The sequence below is a fragment of the Rhyacophila brunnea genome, unplaced genomic scaffold, assembly GCF_057557595.1.
Source record: "Rhyacophila brunnea isolate RB1 unplaced genomic scaffold, BYU_Rbru_1.0 scaffold_17, whole genome shotgun sequence".
Lineage (NCBI taxonomy): Eukaryota > Metazoa > Arthropoda > Insecta > Trichoptera > Rhyacophilidae > Rhyacophila > Rhyacophila brunnea.
Window position 1 is genome coordinate 11,769,006 of NW_028232827.1, and position 23,331 is coordinate 11,792,336.

Sequence of the window (23,331 nt, forward strand, 5' to 3'; positions counted from 1 at the left end):
TTGAAATGTGGGACACATGTATGGCCCTTATTCTTGTCGCGCCGCCGCGTTTGGTTATCTAAATGTAAACAAAATAGAGCTGTATTGGAAACTTTTGAAAATAATATTTTTTATAATAATTTGTAGACATATTATATGTATAAATGAATTTCTACATATTTGGGATCCAAACAGAACTGAAAATGCTATGCATAAAAAAATATTTTCGTAATAATTTATAAAATTTTGAACACAGTTGTTTCCAATTTGGGCCTGGAATCTTCGACAGAACATCTGTTTCCGATGGTAGAATTTAAATTTTTTTTCAAAAGAGAATAAAAGGGGATGTAGGAATTTTACGGAATTAGATTTTGTTCGTAATAGTTGCGTTTATTTACGTATTTTTTTCTCACTCGAAACAAATATTTATTTTGTAATAACATCTAAAAATTGATGATACATGTATTTGTGTTGTCTGTAAATAATAATTACATCGAAATTATTCTATTATTATCTATTATTATTGAAAATTTCGAATGATACGGTGTCGCCGCACATACGCGGCGATACTCTATTTGGATCACTACGGTGTCGCCGCATACGTGCGGCGATACTAATCAAAGGGTTAATGTACCCATCATAATTTGGATGCCGGTGAATACGAATTTCGAATTCGTATTCACCGACCACAAGTCCCTTTTTTGTGCTGAATATAAATTTGTCTGCTCAGCTATTTTTTCGAAGAGAGCGAGGTTGAAGTATTCGAAAAAGGAGCTGAGGACATTGTCAGCAACATGCCCTCTCGCCAACAAATCTTCCTCCAATTCTGGACCAGCATTCGGCATACTGAAACAATAGGAAAAAAAATATTATTACATAATCCATATTTCCTCATTAATTCAAGTATTTAGCAGTAAAAATACAAATAATGATGGGCAATAATATGTTTTGATTGAAGTTTACTATTCAAACCATCAACTCCTCATTCGAGACAATCGCTACATCATGTGTACAAGATGTAATGAATTCTTGTTTTTATGCCAAAGCATGTAATGAAAATGAATCTAGTGTATGACCGGATGGTATATAAAACCAATAAATATATTATTAAGAAAATTGTAAACCTACCATTTTGTGAACCAGGGAAGAACCCTGGATTGTGATGTCGAAGGTTGTAAATGTCGAATGTAAATGTCGTCGCTGTTGTCGGACTCGTAACCGTCGCCGACTTCGCAGTCACTGTCGTCCAATATTTCGTCGAGTTCATCAGTATTAAAAGATTTATCTATATGTAAACAAAAAAACATAACCTCATTACATTCATATACTCGTGTCAAACTTATCACTGTAGATAACGTTTTCAATTTACGATTATGTTGTGTTAAAAACACGGACACGTGTTTGAAAGCACATAAAATATTTGATTATAATCAATCATTGGTTACATTGTATAGCATTGTGAATAATTATAATGATGATTATGAGATACATTTTCGAGACAAGTTTCAGTAATTTTGAATGAAATTTAAATTTTATTTTATTGAATTCGGTTCTACAATCATATTATGCGAATGAAAGAAATTCACTATCTATTAGATAATTTACAAAACGTACAAGATAGGCTCGATGACATTTGTCATAAACATAACCTCAAACAGACGTAAAGTATTTATAATTTTACGAAAACGATGAGTCTACGCCTAAAATAATATATATTGATGATAAATGTATGATGGTGATTGAAAATACAGTATATGTAACTCTTTTAAATAATTTTTGAATGTTTGTTTGACAATCAAAACTGCGTTACATAGTTTGTCATTTTGATGTACGATAATAATATTATTTATTATACACTGAAAAGTTTACTTACTTGACAAAAATGTTACTGATGAGTCGATTCCTTCCTGTTTTCAAACAATATAATAATGGCCAAATAAAGAAGAATTGTTATAAACCCGATATTCGATCGAGAGCACGAATGCTACCATATGTTAAAATGCGAGATTTGTTTATTTTGTTGATTATTTTTATCATAAATAATGATAAAAAACAGTTGTAATTTAAGCAAATACTAATTGCAAATAATTCGCAGTTTCAAATTTTGAATATAGGCAGGTTTCTACGTAAATTAAGTAAATATTGTAATTTCAATTATTAAGTTATTTTTATTCATATGGCAATTTCGCCTCAAACTGATAAACTGATTATTGTCAAAATGCAGAGAAATGTTATTTTGTGATGTCTTTGTGTGAGTTTCATTTTCAACGTCATGTTATGGTATGTGTGTGTATTTTGTATGGAGATATTTTGTTTCCAAATAATTCCATGATGGCAGCACCAGACGGCCAAGCGTCGGCTAAGTGTTGTTAACATGTTGCCAATTTGAGCAATTATTATGGTTTCGATTTCTATCGATTCGTTAATATACAAAAATACAAGATTAAATTTAAATAACTGCCGTAAAAATTAATAAATAATATTTTTAATAGAAACGCTAAGCGTTTTTTGCGATTAATTGCGTCTGCCGAGATTTTTCGATTTTAATTGCGTGCTTTCTAACCTCTAAATCGATGTTTTTTAAATTTGAAAAAAAAGATATAAGGATATAATAAATTCCAATTTTCGTTTAGCGTTTCCCTGGGTAATAGATTTACGTACATTTTTATCGTAATTTTGATAATAAATCTAATGTCATTCATTCTTACCACCCGATAGAAATGTACCAAATTTCACATGTATTTTTGGTATATAGAACTCCATGATACTTCTTAATTTTTTATTTTATTTTTCTCATTACTTTTGAATATATATTTACCGATTAATAAACTTTTCTAGCTATTTTTCGATAACAACTTTACCTAGAGACATCACCTTAAATGTGATTTTTTCTTGTGCGCAAAAAGTATGCACGTTAATATGTTAATTGCCTGTGTTTGCTATCATCCACGGAGTTTAGATCGAGCTTGTTATTTTGTCTTATCCCTTTCGACACCCATCCCTCTTTATCTTGTTTCTTGCCCAAACTATCGAACCTTATCGTAATGTTTGTACATAGTATTAATTGAATATTAATTTTTAATACATACCCTAATCACAATGGTGAGTAAATTTAGTGCAGCCAATCGTGTTTTTGCTTGCAATGATTTAATTTTAGCTTGTCGGCTGCTCTCCGAATCAGACATATCTGATTCACTGGTGACAGCCCAATGAGGAATGGCAACATTGTCGAAATTACTGACTGTAGAGTTGGCAGCAGTGTAAGAAAACCCTGCACTATGGTTAGTATTGCTGGCTGTGTCTTCCATATTTGAATTTTCTTTCCAGCTGCTTATCGGTTTAGAATTTCGATGCTTTCGCAATTTCATTCTCTGAAAATATTTCATTGAAACAATCCATCTTAACAATTTTAATGTACATACGAGGGTGGGTCAATAATTCCTTAGAAAAAAGCATTAAAACAGTTTTTATTTTTGTATTTTTTTTTTATTTCTCAACATAATCTCCTTGGAGCTCAATACACTTGGTTAGAAGTTTCTCAATTTTTTTTAAACCGTCAGAAAAATAAGTTTTCGGAAGGTCCTCAAAATAAGCATTTGTCCGATCGATGACTTCTTCATTTGAAAAAAAACGTTGTCCACTTAGCCATTTTTTTAAGTTTGGGAAAAGGAAAAAGTCACTGGGGGCTAAATCTGGCGAATACGGTGGGTGGTCGACCAATTCGAACTTCAATTCTTCAATTTTAGCCATTGATCGTAAACATGTGTGAACACGGGCATTGTCCTGATGAAAGAGGATTTTTTTCCTGTTTAAATGAGGCCGTTTTTCTTCAATTTCGTTTTTTAGCTGGTCCAATAAAGATGCATAATAATCCCCTGTTATTGTTTTTCCTTTTTCCAAATAGTCAACGAAAATAATTCCACGTGCATCCCAAAATACAGTAGCCATAACCTTACCAGCTGATTTTACGGTTTTCGCCTTCTTTGGACATGGTTCGCCTTTCGCAATCCACTGCTTTGACTGTTCTTTCGTCTCGGGAGTATAGTGGTGTATCCATGTTTCATCTACAGTCACAAAGCGACGAAAAAATTCATCCGGATTGCGTTGCATGAGCGACAACAGGGCTTTAGAGGCCACCACCCTATTGCGTTTATTGTCGACTGTGAGCAAACGCGGCACCCATCTTGCAGAAATTTTTTTCATGCCCAATTTGTCATGTAAAATAGAAATGACGCTACTTTTTGAGATCCCTGTAACCTCAATTATCTCACTCAACTTTAATCTTCGGTCACTTAACACCATATCGTGGATTTTATTGATCATTTCTGGTGTAGTCACCTCTACAGGACGTCCTGAGCGTGGTTCATCCTTTGTTGATGTACGACCACATTTAAATTCATTTAACCAGTTATAAATAGTTTGCAAGTGAAGGAGCAGATATGCCGTGAACTAAATCCAACTCATTTTTTATTTCTTTTGCTGTTAACCCTTTTATATTAAAATGTTTAATAACAGCTCTAAACTCAATTTTCTCCATTTTCCATTTTTCCATTTTCCACAAGCAAATTTTTTTTTAAATGTACGAGAAACACACAACAACCCGACCAATCTGATTGAAACTTCGCAGCATACTGAATCGGTAGTGCCGCTGCATGAAAACAAACCGCTTACAGTACTAGTCGCGCCACCTGTCGGCTTTTCTAAGGACTTATTGACCCACCCTCGTAACATATTTAAATCAATGAATTAAATTGAACATTATGGATCCAAATTCATAATGTACAATCAAAAAATACAAATATTCTAGGACTACATATTCTTGATCAGCAATACGCAAGACTCTTACCATTTCCATCAACTTGGTGAAGGATAGACGACAAACCAGGTGTTTAATTGTAATAGCAAAATTACGAAAACATGACTTAAAAACTCAATTCTTGCACTTGAAAAAGAAAGCACCCTTAAATGGATGATTTTCTTCTTTTTAATAAAAAATATATACTCATACAATGGATAGGTGTGATTCCAGGACAAATAATTAATAGTTTTTTCTTTATATTTTCACCCAAAAACACTTTGTACTATATAAATGCTGTATTCAATATTGTGTTGACATTATTTTTAACAATTATATTATCATAAATAATCAATCAATCCATCTTATAAAAGCCAGTAATATTTTTTTCGGCTCAATTTACCGAGAGTACACCGCAGAGAAACGTCAGATTTTTTTATTCAATACTTGAAAGCATCTAAGCGACACTTTTTGAGCATAGACAATCATTGAAAAATTGCTATTATATGGCTTAAATGCTATTATAAGCGTAGACAATAAGAACAAATATAAAAATCTTTTACAATGAATAAAATTCAAACATTTTCAATTACCTAATAAAATTCGCCGTTTTCAAAAATCAGTAAGTATAGCATATTAGAGTTCGCCAATGCATTTCATAAAATTTAAATACTTATAAAGTAACCTTTGACACAAAGACAGTCGTGCTTAAACCTTTGTATAAAAACGCTCTCAATAGGGAGGTAAGTATGCGAAAATAAGGAACATTTTTCAAAATAACGTTAGAGATAACAATATTTTTTATATAAAATTTAGCCGTGTTAACTAAACGATATTGTTATTATTTCAGATAATTCCGACTCAAATTTAATCAATAAAATAAGAAATACGAGTGAAAATGGCTTGAATGGCTCTTATTTACTCTTTGATTAGTGATGGTTGTTATAAGATAATAATATTTAATTAAATGTATAATAAATAAAACAGGCTCCAGTTTATGATATTATGATATTTAACATTTCGCTTCCACAAACAAATGGCCCGGTCAAACAGCCTCGATAAAACGGCTCACACTGATTGAAATTAAACGTCGCTGGTTTTCATTTAAATGCCACTTTTCCTACTTAAAACTTACCTTTCGGCATAATATACCTATCATAAATATTCATGAAGCATGTTATCTTTCATATTAAATATTATACCAAACTAACCTCGTATTTTTTTTTAATCTTAATTTTCTCGGTTATGCATTAATACGGAATAATGACTATGGATATAAATATTACAATCTTATAAGAACAATCACTAATCAAAGAGTAAATACAAGCCATCCAAGCCATTATCACTCGTATTTCTTATTTTATTGATCAAATTTGAGTCGGAATTATCTGAAATTATAACAATGTCGTTTAGTTAACACGGCTCAATTTTATATATAAAATATTGTTATCTATAACGTTATTTTGAAAAATGTTCTTTATTTTCGCATATCTACTTACCTATTTAGAGCGTTTTTATATGAAGGTTTAAGGCTCGCACAAACCAACGCGAATATTCACCAGGTACCCCGTCAAAATATCCCGAAAAAACCACCCGCCATCGATACGGAAGGTCCGGTCAAAAGAGTCTCAAAAAAAGCCAATGCCGCTGTAATGCTCCCTACTTACCTGTTGTTAATGAACAAACGTAACATTTATTCACGCAGGGGATCAAAAGATACAATGAAAGCCATCAATTTGTCATATATTTGGCTATTTTTTTAGACTCTTTTGACCGGACCTTCCATATCGATTCGGGTGCTTTTTTCGGGTTATTTTGACGTGGTAAATGCGAATGGATGGCAGTGTCGGAGACAAATAATTGTATCAATGATAATATAAAATTATTGATATATTATTTGAATGCTCGATACCGAAACGTCAAACAATCGCAGCGCTCCATATTGAACTTTGTAAGATAATAACTTAATTCCCTTCCGAAATCTGAACGTCGCATGCTCTTTCCCGTAAGCCAATACGAGCTTGATTGGCGAATATTCGCTGCGAATAATTCGCTTTGGTGTGTGCACGAATGTCTTAGGTTACTTTATAATTATTTAAATTTTATGAAATGCATTGGCGAACTCTATTATGCTATACTGATTTTTGAAAACGGCGAATTTTATTAATTTAAAATGTTTGAATTTTATACTTACATTGTAAATGATTTTTATATTTGTACTTATTGTCTACGCTTATAATAGCGTTTTCGCCATATAATAGCGGTTTTTTCGATGATTGTCTATGCTCAAAAAATCTCGCTTAGATGCTTTCAAGTATTGAAGAAAGAAATCTGACGTTTATCCAGGGCGTACGGTCGTAATATAGAGCCTTTTTTTTTTGATCAATGTCTAATATTTTTATGGTTAAAACTAAATTTGAAGACATTAGCCGTTAAAAAATAACTGCCAAATTCCGGCTCATACATAATATACATCATCTACGACTTGCGTTGTTTGACAACGACCACAACTTACAATGACATCAATCTGCAAAATTGAAATAATGATTCCTACTTTGATATAAAAATGTATGGTAAAATTGATTTCTGTTTTGCTCAAAAGAGCGAAACTAAAGTTTGTACTATACGTAGTTCAGTAAGCGTTTAAGGGTTAAAATGAAAATTTAAATTTAGTGGGTTAGTAAGTTAATGAAAAATTAAGATGTAAGAAAACAAATCTATATAATATCATGTATTTGACGGCCATATGTTCTGTTCGTTGATGGATTACAGATCATTTCGTTTACTAGTCTATAGTATACGATAAAATATATTTAATTTACCTTTCCACCTTTATTGGAAGGCCCTAAAGGTGTTTCAGCGATGGCTTGCTGAGATGGCATAACTTTGTGTGGTTTGACCGATTCGCAACCTTCGAGGGAGTACAGCATCCAACATCGGCACGCTCCAATCACTTCTCCGAGGTTTCTATCAATATCACAGTTCACCGAGTATATTTGGAAAAGTATATTACTCGCACATATTAGCATCTGAAATAGAAACCATACATTACGTCAAGTCAACGTAGTAATTCAAATACACAAATAAGTAGGCATGCAGTAGTAAAAAATAGTGTCTATTGGTGGGAGGTAAACAATAGATAACTGAAAATTGAATTTGTAATTTGTATTCTTCGTTCAATGAAAACAAATAAGTATGTCTTAAAAAGTTTAATGTGTGCTATTTATGTCAGATCTACACAGCCTACCTCCATCCTTTGCCACTGCAATGGATGGTGGTAAATTAAGTGTTGTAATTTGTATAAATTCCTGATAATAATTTGATTTACTCTAGTTGTGCTGTGAAATAATGGTTTATGTCATTTAAGATTCTTTTGAAATTAGTCAATGCTTTGATAGTTGGCCTGGCAGAGGCAATCCATTTCTCATATAAAATTTATTTAATTCCTACTTAAGGGGGGACGTGCGCCGCGTAGGTCAAAATGGAGCTTTTATGGTATTTTCAAAGCATGATCCTGGACATTCCTTTATATAATTTTGAAGCCTTATTATCCTCTATATTTATTTTAAACATTTGATGACTGCATAAAGTATTTTTGTTACATAAAATAGTATTCTTTAAAACCACTCAATCTAATGTTTTAGAATCCTAGTCATATTTCAGTACATCCATGAGCAGTGGTGTTAAGATTTTTTACTTTTATTAATTTTTAAACGCATTTATAAAACCATTAGTAAAATTTATGTTGACATTATTATAGTGAAATATTTACGATAAAAAATTATATTGATAATCTCTGTGATCCCAAATTTGACAAGAATTAGGCATTTTATTATTCAAAAAATGGGCAAGATTAACACATTTGAAGATAATTCTAAAGACACTGATTATAAGCTATGTCTTTGACCATTCAAATGTGATGAACATACGACGAATAATGATTGTTGTATAATAATTATTAAACTAAGAATGAGGTAGTATTTTTTTGAAATACGCCATTTCTTTTGGCATTTCCCAGTGGTTAAGCTACAACATACGGCCGTAGCCATAAATTGACATACTATAACTGAAGTAGGGAGTAAGATCATGTTAACGCGTGTGTTTGAAATGGACATGTACCGTTTAAAATAAAAGTTTTTTTTTCGGTTAGGTCGAGAGGTTTAAGGCTTAGCGATGGTGCCCACAGACGCGTCGGGCGCGCGAAGTCGGCGAATGCAGTGTTTATTCATAACCATAATCACACGTCTCTTCCCGCGCATTACCCTTCACCTATGTTATAAGCGGCCCAAGCAGCACAAAATAAATATTATTACAGCGCCTCTCATAACAAAGCAATAAAAATATTATATTATTTCGGGGCTTGTAATTAAAATTTACGACGACATTCTTCAACCAGCGATAAACTGAACACGCAATAAAATAAAACAATGACTTCTCTGTAATTAAATAATTGCTTTCCGCCCGTCGATCGACAATGCCTCGCGCAGCGTGTTTTTGCTCGCTGTGGTCAATGAATGGACTCCATTGTATTTTCTTTCATTCGTATCGCCGAGAAGCGGTGATTCGCGAAAAAACGATGATTCATGCGGCGCGCGCGTATAATGCGTCGCCATATCCAGTGGGCGCTGGCGTATTTGATTACGTTGTATTTTCAATGATTTATGCGCCACTTGTAGAAATTTTGCGCGAGTGCGGCGCCTGACGCGTTCTGTGGGCACCATCGCTTAGATTCACTAGGGAACAAATCGTGCAACATGACGCACAACATCTACGTCGATGTTTCGGGAACGAAGCCGCGGAACATGTTTCTTGTTCAAAATACGGACACACTACGCAATGCCGCAGAATATGTTGTACATACTTGTCGCCGAAATGCGATAGCCGCCAAAGTGACTCTTATTGCAATATCATTAGAGCACATTTTTGTCTTTCAGGCCTTGTCATGCGATGTCTAGACAAATTTTATTATCCGTTTTACCGACAGTCTTTAACCAGCCATTGGAGCCAGTGGCACAGCACCTTTTTAAATGTATATATTTAATGAAATTGAGAACCTGCACAGAGTTGTGTTACCTCCTTATTGTAGGTGGACGCCTCCCACGTTAGATAATTATTTAGTAATAAGGCGACATGTAAACCTGATCTCTAACTATACGGCTTAATAAAAACGCCTAATCGACTTCCTTGTATAACCATATATAAATATGTTTGATGTTTCACAGATTTCACAGTCCTCCGTCCGGTATGTAAACATGCTGGACGGGGAAATATTTACTACAAACAAGGTAATTTATGTATGAATGATAGAATGTATCATTAAATTTATAATATTAAAGTATGAATGATAGAATGATAATTATTGCCTTGTTTTGTAATGTATAAACTATGTCCTAATATTAAGAAATAAAATGTTTAGGTATAAGTTTTAATAAAGTGATAATAAAGAAATATCTACTATTTATGCTATGTAGTATGTAAGAGATGAACGAGCTGTGCTAAGTGACAGAGATGTATTGTTGATTTTATATATATATTTACTTTATATCCGTTAATATACTATATGTAATTTGTTAAATAGATAAATGTAAATTGTATAGCACAATCATCGAGGAAAATTAAAGCCAGTAACTTTTTAAACAAATATGTAAATCGACTTGATGGTATTAAAGTCCTTGTATAACAAGCGGCCGCAAGTCAAATTCGTTGGTATGCGTGAGCCGCTACCGCTTTCTGTGTGTGAGTGCAACTCGTATCCAGACGAAAAAGTATCCGGCGGGCAGACTAAAAAGATAGATAATTGTATAGCTCTGTTAGTATGTAACTTTTTGAAAATTTTCTTCGATTATTGTGCTTGTAGTAATTATACCTATGGTCTGTAATATAAATCATAAGGAAATTCGCATGTTTAATAAAATCTTGAAATTTTGCTGTGGAGCTTCGCTGACATCTCGGCGAATTAAATAAAATCTTGACTCTTATATAGCTGCGCGGTATCAAAACAGCGGTCTAAAAATCGTACTTTGCGGGAGCCACACCGTTGATTAATAAAGTCCCGTCAAAGCAGTGCGAATTCCCTTGTAAGGAGGTAATATTTTTCTTATATTGTTAAAATAGTCAAATATTATTTCATATTACTGTAAAGGACGTAATTATAAGCTAAATTAAGTATAATTATAGTAGATAGTTATTAAGGTAAAGACGTCAGACACTTTGTTTCACCGTAAACTCATTAATCTTTATGTGTAGGTCGGTGGATGTAAATTACAGGACCTATTATCATGTTAATAGGTACCCGATAAGTAGCTTTAAATGCATATATTTCTTATTTTAATCTAATCATGTGTCCACTCTCGTCATAAGACATTATTCACGGGTTTATCGCAAAGACAACCACTTAAGTGCTCTTTAAAAATTCATTTAAAATAAACCCGATTACATAGACGTAATTTTATAACTGCAATACATCCGCCCACTTAAACATGAAAGAATGTCTCTTGACACTTGGTCCCTCAGACAAACCAGTAAATTCAAATAAATTAAAAAGGGGATATTTCATAGGACAGATTTATGATCGATTAAAAATCGACAGACAAAATTCATTATCTCTATCGATCAATTAGGGGCGAGGGAGGATTGCCTATAAAAAGAAGACTCCTGGCGAGTCCTTTCAGTCTGCTTTCGTCCGTTAAATAAAAATAATCTCAACCCACGTATATCTACGTGTGGATTTCTCGCGCGTTATAAAAGTAAATTCTTGTTTTAATACTACATCGTGTCTGGCGCATTACATATTTAACATCCATTATACTTAAATTTTATACATAAATTAACGATAATAAAAATAAACGCTGTACTTGAGTAAAATAAATTTAAAAAATTGCGAATAAACCTAATTTTATTATTAAAAATAATTTCTTTTGTTTAATAACCTCTCCGACCGACTGAGCTGAATACTCAAGAGGTATTTACACACCTTTTGCTGAAGGGGGGATTATTAGTTGTTTGGATTATAACCAGAAGATATTATTGTATGATCTTTTTGTAGAATACCCACTCCATAATAGAATCATCTGCTCGCAAATAAGTTATATAATTGTTTGTAAACTTATGTCACTTAACAAATGCACGTTACAAACATTTGAAACTCTACGCACGTCCTGAACTGCAAACATTGACATCAATTTAAATGTAGTCTGGGCAGTCCATATCATACAAATTTGCGAAATTTAATCAAAACAACATTCACCGAGACCACACGGCGTTACTTTTAGTGAAACAAAATATTTGTAAACAAGTCCACACGTGCGTTTTCATATGTTTTCCATACGTCAGAAATACAAAAAACGTGCACATTTGTTTAAAATACTAAGTATGATTTTTTTTATATAAATATTTGCAAACAATTGACATGCAACTTTAAAACAGTGTTTAAAATGTTTATTTATTTACGAGGAGACTTATCTTGATTTGGGTCTTGACATAACACTTGATGGCGATTCCACAACGTTTTTAGTGTAAATGAATTGACATGATGTATGCATGTTGAAAGATCTTGACTACACACGCCTACGTAAACTGTTCATTTTATTATAGGCAAAGTTAAATATCGAAAATATTATGCAATTGAACATAAATAAGACGTAGCCCGACAAATAAGATCTATATAATTTCCTACCCAGACGCCGGATTTTTTTTTTCATTTTACAATATGTAAAAATCCCGTATTTCACAAAAACAGTGAATTTTCAACATAAAAAATTAACCTTTAAAAAATGCTGAATTACTAAAAAAACAATAATCGAAAACTTTTAAATGTTTAGTAACGCACAACCGCATTTCTTTTGAAATGTTAATTATAATATTATATACATCCACGTATTAAAAAATATGATAAAAGTTTATTATATATTATTTTTTTCAGAATTTCCATGATATTAAAAATATTAAAAGGTTTCAAAGCACTGATCGCGTATGTGACTTTATGTAGGCGCCGTAATAACATATATGACGTAAGCTATTGTCTGGCCGAGCCGCGAAGTTGGAATTATTATTTATAGTTAACAAAATAATTTTGTCGAAAATATAATAATATTTAATCACGATATTCAAAATTATAGTATTTTGGATGTGCTATGCTATACCTACCAATATACATTTTTTATATCGTACATAGTACGCGGACCACATATTGCCACATATTATATACTTAGATTATATTAAGAAACTCAGTTATCTACGAGAAATGGTTATCACCCATTCGCCGAATTCATTGGAACCTTGCTGTGTTACATGTTTTACCATGTTTATAAATATTTAAGTTATCAGCAGTCAATTATTGTTCATTCATTTTCTCTCGGAATAAGTATTGTTTTCGGAGATGTGAACGAACATCTATTTTAAATTTACCGCCAATTTCACCCGGTATTTGAAAACGGGTCTCAAAATAACATTTTCTTTTGTTGTTTTTCAAGAAAATATTAAAAAGTTTTAACACCTTGGTCCTTGATATTATCGACACTTGCAAGTATCGATATACCTGATGATATGTTTTCTTTCTTATGTTAGATGACATCCGTATTATGTATGAATGTATGCACCTATTTAAAAAAAGTGAGGTAGTATTTAACAGACACTGTATGAAATATTGAAGTTAATATTACGAGAAATGGTTGTTAGCCATTCGCCTAATCCATTAGATTCTTGCACTAGATCAAAAATTGAAAAAACGCAATGCTATGCCAGCCACGGGATCGAACCCATGCCTTACCAGAGACAGGTGCTATACTAACTAGGCCATGGTGGGTGCCATATATAAATATATGGGTAGGTATCTATATAAGAATGGAAATTACCATTTCCACCCCTACGCATATGGGCTTCCACAGAGGTGTAATTATATAGACAGTTTATAACAGCTATATAACAGTTTTTCAGAGGAATGGTTAGCTATTCACTCATTTCATTCCGTTCAATAGTGAAGCTGAGTTATGTAGGTAACGTCGTCATTACCATAGAAAATAGTAAGCTTATGAAAATTGGTGTTTTAATTTCTTTATTTTACGGAGATAAAAATAACATCGCTTAGTTATTATTAAAGTTATTGCAATATGTTAATCACAAAATTTTTATTGAACAATAAATTATCCATCAAGTAAATATTTTTATGTTCTAAAATTAAAAATAGTAAATTTTATTTATTTTTCTGTAATGGATAGAACAAAAAATATCAAATTAAATAATGGATATATTAATTTTCGAATACACAGTGATCGATAATATTTTCTTTATTAACAAATATGAATCAAAATAATTCATAAAAAATCGAAATAAAAATAAACGTTTTTATGCATTGATTTTTTTCTCGGCAACAAAAATAATATAATTTCTTAAGGGGGGACATGCTCGTCGAAGGTCAAAATTGAGTTTTTATTGTATTTTCAAACCATGATCCTGGACACTCCTTAAACGTTGTAGATAATCTATTTATATAATTTTGAAGCCTTATTATCCTTTATAGTTATTTTTAACATTTGATGACTGCATAAAGTATTTTTGTTACATAAAATAGTATTCTTTTAAACCTCTCGCTCTAATGTTTTAGAATATAGTCATATTTCGGTACATAACTGTGCAGTGGTGTTAAGATTTTTTACATTTATTAATTTTTAAACGCATTTATAAAACCATTAGCATAATTTATTACGAGATAATTTTTGTAAAATATTCACGATAAAAAATTATATTGATAATCTCTGTGATCCCAAATTTGACAAGAATTAGGCATTTTATTATTTAAAAAATCGGCAAGATTAACACATTTGAAGATGATTCTAAAGATATTTATTATAAGCTATGTCTTTGACCATTCAAGTGTGATAAACATTTTATGAATAATGATTGTTTTATAATAATTATTGCCCTAAGAATAAGGTAGTGTTTTTTTGAAATACGCCATTTCTTTTGTCATTCCCCAGTGGTTAAGCTACAACATACGGCCGTAGTCATAAATTGACAAACTATAATTGACGTAGGGAGTAAAATTATATTGACGCGCGTGTTTGAACATGTACCGTTTAAAAAAAAATAAAAAAAAATTCGGTTAGATACATGTTCAAACACGCGCGTTAACATAATTTTACTTCCTACTTTAATTATAGTTTGTCAATTTATAGCTACGGCCGTATGTTGTAGCTTAACCACTAGGAAATGACAAAAAAAATGGCGTATTTCAAAAAAACACTACCTTATTCTTAGGTCAATAATTATTATAAAGCAATCATTATTCATAAAATGTTTATCACACTTGAATGGTCAAAGACATAGCTTATAATAAGTATCTTTAAAATCATCTTCAAATGTGTTAATCTTGCCGATTTTTTGAATAATAAAATGCCTAATTCTTGTCAAATTTGGGATCACAGAGATTATCAATATAATTTTTTATCGTGAATATTTTACAAAAATTATCTCGTAATAAATTATACTAATGGTTTTATAAATGCGTTTAAAAATTAATAAATGTAAAAAATCTTAACACCACTGCACAGTTATGTACCGAAATATGACTATATTCTAAAACATTAGAGCGAGAGGTTTAAAAGAATACTATTTTATGTAACAAAAATACTTTATGCAGTCATCAAATGTTAAAAATAACTATAAAGGATAATAAGGCTTCAAAATTATATAAATAGATTATCTACAACGTTTAAGGAGTGTCCAGGATCATGGTTTGAAAATACAATAAAAACTCAATTTTGACCTTCGACGAGCATGTCCCCCCTTAACATAATTATTTTTCATCGTTAGAGTTTCGATATATTTTAATATTGTTATTAAATTAATTTTATTATTTCACTTTTTGTGTGAAAACTCATACAAATTCCCTATCACGCAGTTTGGACCATACCATCGCACTTGTCAGCGCGAATGACGATGGGTTGCCCCTTGCGCTCGCTCGTAGAGCGTACTCATGCAACATGTCGCGGATCACGTAGAAAAGCCTCGTTATGTTACATACAATGTACGGAACAGTTCGCAACATTGGGGCGGCTCATAGACTCAATGCTGCGCGCCATGTTGCGAGACATTTTGTCCCCTACTGAGTACAAGGTACAAGCGAAGCGACATCGTGTAACATGTCTCGCGTCACGTAGAAAAGCCGCATATGTTGCATGCGGTGCATTGCGATGGGCGACAGAGCGCAACGTTGCGCCGGCACGTAGACTCAATGTTGGGCATCATGTTGCGATACATTTTGTTATCTAGTGAATCCAAGCCAAAAAGAATACTATTTTATGTAATAAAAATACTTTATGCAGTCATCAAATGTTTAAAATAAATATAAAGGATAATAAGGCTTCAAAATTATATAACTAGATTATCTACAACGTTTAAGGAATGTCCAGGATCATGCTTTGAAAATACCATAAAAGCTCCATTTTGACCTACGTGGAGCACGTGGGCCGTTAAGTATAACCAAATTTCATACAAAAAATAATATATTGGATTGGTGGCAACTAAAAGATTATATTAGGTATAGATGTCGCTATTATCATGGTGATTTAAAAAAATAATATAGATATTATATAAAAAAACAATTTGCACTAATGTGGTACTCGCTTATTATTTTAAATACTCAATGGTAATAATAAATTTACAAAATGATAATGTAAATTATAAATCAATATATTGGTTTATAAGTCGATAGCTATTTCGGTTATTAATACGAAATAAAACAAATTTGTAGAAATATAATTTATTCTAACACTAATTTTCTAAAATTTACTTGTACGAGGTGAGTTCCATAAGTTCGTGGAATGTTGGTGAAAGTAGCAGGTATAAATTATTTTTAGGTAATCCTTTGATTTTAGGTATACTTGTGCAATTTCAAGTTGATTGTTCCATTAAATCTCTTCCAATATTCAAAAGAACGAATGAAAGTCTATGATAATATTAAAAATGTCAAATAATGAGCTCCGTGCAGTAATTAAATTCCTCACAAAACAGGGAAAAGGTGTGGAAACCATTCAGGAAATTATATTGAAAAATAGAAATATAAAACATATATAATATATTCTTTTATCCTGTCCCATTCCGCGAACATATGGAACTCCTTTCGTACCTAATAAATAACCCGTTAATAAATAAATATTTATCAAGGTAAATTTTAAGCAAAGCACTGTTTGCCGTTGATATTAGTAGGCATACATAGGTTGCCGTTTATATTTCGAGAATTTGCAACACTGGTGTTGCTAGGTGCAATTTGACTTCTGTATTTTAAAGTTTGACATTTTTAACAGCAAAAGTACTTAGAACGTTTTAACAAACGGACGCTTTTTGTTTTTTTTAAATTCATTTGAAAAATTTATCTCGGCCAAAAAATGGAATTAACTCGTGAAATTTTTTTTGCGATTATTTTTAACAACTTTCGACGTAGATTAACACGGTGAGATACCCGGAGTTCCAGCGGCTAGCTCAGGTGTCCATCGAACCCCGGATTCACAAAAAAAAGATATTTTAAATTGAGGAGAAATTAAATGAAACCACGTCTGTCTCGTGCGTAACTTAGTATTATCTTATATTTTACATTTTCTTTACACGTTTACATATTTTGTTTTAACAATAAGTTTCGCAGGTCCGTACATGTTGAAAAAGGGACACTCACTAACTCTTTTTTCTTTTTCAAATTCCGCGTACCCACGCCGCCGCCCACCAAAAAGGACTCTCGTGATTGGCCAAATTTTATCGCGTGATGTTTTTGATTTGACGAATCACGAGGACCACCCCGGCGCAGGCGCGTGGAAATTTGAACGTTGCCGGCAAGCGCGGCAAAATTTATTATATTTGAATAAGTACTTATATTTAATCTTAAAATTATCTCTTTCATCCATCATCATTGATACTTTTTAAATTAAATTAAATTTATCTTAATTACACCTCCGCCCAATATGTGATTTTCACACACCGGACGAAGGCCTTTACTTATGAATAAGAAAAATTACGTAGTTGAGTAAGGAATCAGATTAGATGTTTTATGAAGCCGTTTCTAGAGGTCAGGGTTACGTTTCGACTTATGACTACTAAATGATTATTTTACACCGGGAGAAGCCCGCCTGTAACAGGGGTGTATCAACGGGAACAGTGCATCGCTGAACTTAATGCTTTATATGGAGATAAAGCACCATCAAAAACTACGGTATATCGCTGATTTAGTGAATTTTATCGTGGCTGTCGTTCACTCACAGACGAGCCGCGTGAAGGTCGTCCAAAATCAGTTGTTTCTCTAGAAAACATCGATGCTGTGCGTGAACTGATAATACAAGATCGTCATGTGACATACGGTGAGAATGAGGCATCTCTGGGCATTAGTAACACTAGCGTGTATATGATCTTGCATGAATATTTAGACGTAAGGAAGCTATGTTCGCGTTGGATCCCGCATAATTTGACAATCGCACAAAAAGAGGCGCGTGTCGATTGGTGCAATGAAATGCTCAAAAAATACAATCGAGGTGCTTCAAAAATCGTTAATAAGATTGTTACAGGTAAGGTAAACGTACCAGTAGTTGACCATTTAAGAAAAAAATTCAACAAAAATAACGATTAACGTTTAGCATTACACCGAATGTTGGCAAAGCAAGTCTACTCATAATGGATCAAATGTCTTAATTAATATGACAAGACAAAAATTAAGAAAGGGTCTGTTACAAAAAAATTGTGTTAAATTTTTCATGACCATGTTTTTGTTCCAGTAGTTGACCATCCAAATAAATTGAAAGTTCCAGTAGTTGACCACTATATGTTTCAGTAGTTGACCATGTCTAATCAGGGGTTCCAGTAGTTGACCACTATATTTTTCAGTAGTTGACCATGTCTAATCAGAAGGCTTTATGGCAAATCTGTCATCAGAGTTGCCTCAGGGCTTCCTGTCAGACCACTCTAGCCCATAGCTACTTGAATCAACTTGGTAGCAATGGGCGGTTCAGTAACAAGTTACATAGGAGAGGATTTTGTTTGACAGCCAATCATCAGCTTTGTTTGGGTAACAAAAGGTGCAAAATTAGTTACTTCAAACTAAAAATACAAAAATATATTTATTTTAGCAACTAAGTACATACATACTACATAGTAACGCATAGGCTCAGTACTTACCAAAATAAAACTTAACATAAAAATCCTTAGATATTCCAAATAAAGTCCAATTCCGGAACTAAATAAACATTACGAGTTTTGCTTACTTGTGTCGGGTCATTTATGTGGGATACTACAGCCTTCCATTCATGGCTAAGTACATCGGATCGCTCTGGCCATTTCCATAGTCTCCCGCACTTTTGCATCGATGAAATAGTAGTTTTTACTTTAGAAATATGGACGATTTTCCCCGGGAAGTATTATAATATAATGTTCATTAATGACTTTCATAACGGGCAGCCATCGAGTTTAAGGCTTAAAGCTTTCATCACTAGACTTATGCCATTCACTCTCCGCTGAGTCTGAAATTTCAACACTTGGGTTAGAAGACTCGGAAGAAAAACGCATTTTCTTCTTGACTGCTTTCAATTCCCCCATTTTTTTTCTTCCTTTGCTTGCTCATTTAGTTCTTTCTTTCTTTGCCTCTCTGCAGCTCGTTCTTTTTTCAACCGTTCCATTTCTTTTTTCTTCCTCTTTTTGTTTAGGAAATACTCCTGGCAAGTGGGGTGGGCGTTTTTTCCCTTTTTTGCTTTCTTCTTGAATTTTTCTTCCCCTTCACCGGGGAAGAAAAAATGTCTCTTGAATGGACTACGAATATTTGATGGACCAGCCACGGGTTCACTGGCGATTGGAGACGAAGTATCATTACAAATCCTTATACCAGCCTTAGATGCACTGGCGATTGGAGACGAATCACCATCACAAGTCGTTAGACAAGCCACAGGTGCCCTAGCGATTGGAGATGAAACATCATAATAATTCATAGTATTCCAGGCGGCCAAAGACATCATATCATCGGATTCCTCTTCTTGCAATGCCTCATTGATGAGTCTGACCGGGTCAGGTGGAGTGATATTTTCCAACTCATTTTTTACTTTTCGCCACAGTGCGAACAGTGAATTATCATCTTTATCAGGTTCATTGTTTTTGCGGAATGATTCAAGATTTTCCTCATCAATGTTTTTACTCAGGAACTCTCTCTAAATACCGCTTGGGTTCCTCTGATGTAACCATTGAAGGCACAATTTACGATTCTCCTAGTACTGTTACAGCTTAAGGGCTCCATGGACAAAGTCCACATTTTCGGAAATGTCTTGAGGAATTCTTTTGTACTTGTAGAGGACTGTCGTTGTTGTGACAGCCTCACCGACACTCCCTGTTACTATGACGGTTATGCATTCTTTATCGTCGGCATTTACCTGCTGGTACACTGTCTTGATTCCTTTTTTGGCTAAGACCCTGCTCCCCTAGGGGCGGCAGGTTATATGAAAGTATGGTGAAGCAGGCAGGTTATATAAAAAAGTATGGTGAGGTAGGCTGATAAACAATTTGCGGCAAAACCAACGTTAACATTAACATTAATTATATGGGTACGTTACAATGACCAAAGTAAATCCTCCGTGATGCCCTGCATTTTTTTTTATCGCGTCGCTATTTCTCGTAAGTTGTCGGCTATTGTTGGCCTGCTTCATTCAGTTGCTATATATTCAGGGCTATAATTCAAGAAATTTTTGTTTTCCGAAGAAAAAAATACACAAACCAAAAAAAAAAAGTTGACGCCTAGGTCATCTACTGGACAGAACCACCCTAGACACTTCTAATTAATAAATAATCATCGTTCCATACTTATGAATGTAAAAATTGTTCAAAACTAAGTGAAACAATTTTATTTAATTTATCTAGTAGTTGACCACCCTGGTCAACTACTGAAAAAGTATTTAAAAAAGTTTGAGTAGTTGACCCCCCCACAAACTTGCTTCCTTGTAAATATAACTTAAAAATTACAAATGATATCGATACATCAATATTATGACTGCCCGTAATGCATTAACTTGATATTATGAAGTCAAAAACATTAAATTGCTATATGCTTAAATCCACTGATATCCTTAACAATTTACTTAAGAAATTAAAAATAAAATGCTTACGGCGTGATGTGTTGTTTTCAAATAGCTGCTATGACGCTCCTATGACATATGGTGGTGTGTTAGTTCCTCAATCCGACCACAGATGGCTTCACTTGTCTCAACTTTACAATTTAGAGCAATCCCGTGTCTACGTTTATTATTTTGGGCATTTTATTGAAAAAAGGTCAACTACTGGTACATGGTCAACTACTGGTACATTTACCTTACTTACATTAAGATTGAAGCACTTCGAAGCAAATGGTCGCCTGTTAATTCAGAAAAACGGGCCATGTCGCAACTATACCTTTAGAGAATCATAGAACTCAATTCTGAATGGAACACAACCATTTGTTTTCCAGAAGTTTTTGGTGAAATGAGGAAAAGCAACTGTCGGCGTCAAATCATCCTTTATCAAGACAATGCGAGCTCTCACACATCGGCTCAAACAAGCGCCTATTTGAGCACTCAAAACATCAAATTGATGGGTCATCCGCCGTACAGACCCGAGTTGGCACCAAATAATTTCTTTTTATTCCCGACAGCCAAAGATAAATTGCATGGTCAACGACTTTCTACACCAGAAGAGGGGGGTTGATGCATTCAAAAACCATGTTTTGGAGTTACCTTCTACAAAGTGGCAAAAATGCTTTCCAGATTGGTTCAAACGCATGGAAAAGTGTATAAATTGTCGTGGAGAATATTTTGAAAAACAATAAAACTGGTTTTATTGTAAAACAATTCGTTTTTGTTTGTTATTCCCGAAATATAAACGGCTACCCTCGTACATAAGAATTCTCAATCCTCACCTCACAATAATTGATCTCATCCTGTCCTTTAGTCCTCTTCTTATATAAATATCTAAGGGCTATGTTGTAAGCTTTTTGTAAATAATCAACGTGCAAAGGCAGTCTCTTTTCGTTATTTTGAATAAGGCCATCTTGGCAGCGGGTTAAAGCTTGAAGGCATTTCAGTGTCGCCAGCTCAACATACTGCTGCTCAGCAGGTGTGGCATCACATGGCATGTCCTCTTCTTTCACGAACCTTAACAGTATACCATCTTTGCCAATAAGGTCTTCACATAACTAAAAATTATACAATTATTAGATTACTAGGTAGAAACCCCATCCAAATATGAGCAAAAAAATCTAAATTCTTGTTAATTATTAGGAACTTTATGCTGGCATATTATTGAAATTAATTATCGAACATGTTTGTTTTTTTTCACAGAAAGTTGCCCATTGCCCACCTGTGGGGCATGCTGTACACTATTTCTCAAGACAATGTACAGCGCCTCCAAGATATCTTCTAGGATCGAATGATTGCATTGCGTCAATGCTTTCATTAGCCAAGAACAGACTTCTCCGCTCTCTTTCGCTTGGATCTGATGCTTCTTCATCAACCTGCTGAGGAATTTGCAGCTCTTTGAGACCAAGAATGGTTCAGACGGAGGGACGGTCCAGCTGATTGTTTTTATTAGTGATGAAACGACCTGAAAGAGTAAAAAATATTGTTCGGTGATACTATTTGCAACCAAAATTCCATTTATTATTAATTTACTAGATATTACTTAATGAGAATTTATCCATTCATATTTCACTTTCCCCTCGGGAAGTAATGAAGTAATTATTATATTATCAATTGATATGTAAGTATGTCAATAGCTATATCTCCCTTATTTATATGTTCGTAGAAAGAGGTTGAAAGGCGGTCACAGTGGAATATTAAGATTTTGTTAAATAAAATTATTTTCTCTAGTGGTTACACTTTTACATTGGTTAAACGGGAAAGTTTATTTGATATTTTGAAAAAACAAATACCACTATGAAATAAAATTTGGGTTTTATATCGTGAGCTGATCAAGTAGAGACGTCCACTTTACGATGGCTAGCAATTAAAAGAGAATAAGTAGATTGCAGTAACAAAGAATAGTAAATTATTGTAGAAAAATAATATATAGCAAAACACTGTCAGAATAAGTTGGGTTAACTAAATAATAACAATCACATCACACTTACACTAGCATCGGTACCCGAGTACAAATTGTGGTGAATTGCATTTAATTCATCTAAAAAAGAGTTCAACTTTTGTTTGTCCGGACAATTGCCATCGACAGATAATAACGAAAAACTGTATGCAAGGGCATGCAGCTGCCCACGGGTGTCGGCCATTTTTCTTATTTTGATTACTCAATTTTAGTGTTGGCGTATTTTGAAAGTGGAATTATAGTACAGAGCCTCCAAAATTATCGTATTTGGGGAAAAAATATAATACGCGACCATAAATCCTAGAAATCCCTATTTTTAGATAACTCCAAAAAAAATTTCCTCCAATAAAAATAAATAAAGTACTTAATGAAAACTTTTTTGGTAAAAAAATATTATTTGTCTTTGTGTCAGTGTTGCCATATTTTTCTATGCTGATTATAGTACAAGGCGTAAAAATTATAGTATTTCTGAA

At 33.2% G+C, this 23,331-nt stretch overlaps 1 protein-coding gene across 3 annotated transcripts in view; it reads right to left on the reverse strand.

The window, feature by feature from the left end:
* Window positions 1-23,052, reverse strand: part of LOC147073686 (HEAT repeat-containing protein 6) — a 46,110-nt gene extending 23,058 nt beyond the window's left edge. For 2 of the 3 annotated variants that reach the window (XM_085944132.1, XM_085944131.1), the window contains exons 1-5: window positions 22,890-23,052; window positions 22,121-22,363; window positions 21,681-21,956; window positions 7,597-7,803; window positions 3,069-3,350 (exon numbers count right to left, since the gene is read on the reverse strand). In XM_085944132.1, coding sequence (XP_085800258.1) covers window positions 3,069-3,350; window positions 7,597-7,803; window positions 21,681-21,956; window positions 22,121-22,363; window positions 22,890-23,042 — 1,161 coding nt within the window. In that variant the 5' untranslated portion in view covers window positions 23,043-23,052. The remainder of the gene's footprint in view (window positions 1-3,068; window positions 3,351-7,596; window positions 7,804-21,680; window positions 21,957-22,120; window positions 22,364-22,889) is intronic. The other variant, XM_085944133.1, reaches the window with a different exon arrangement.
* Between the last annotated feature and the right edge of the window lie 279 nt (window positions 23,053-23,331).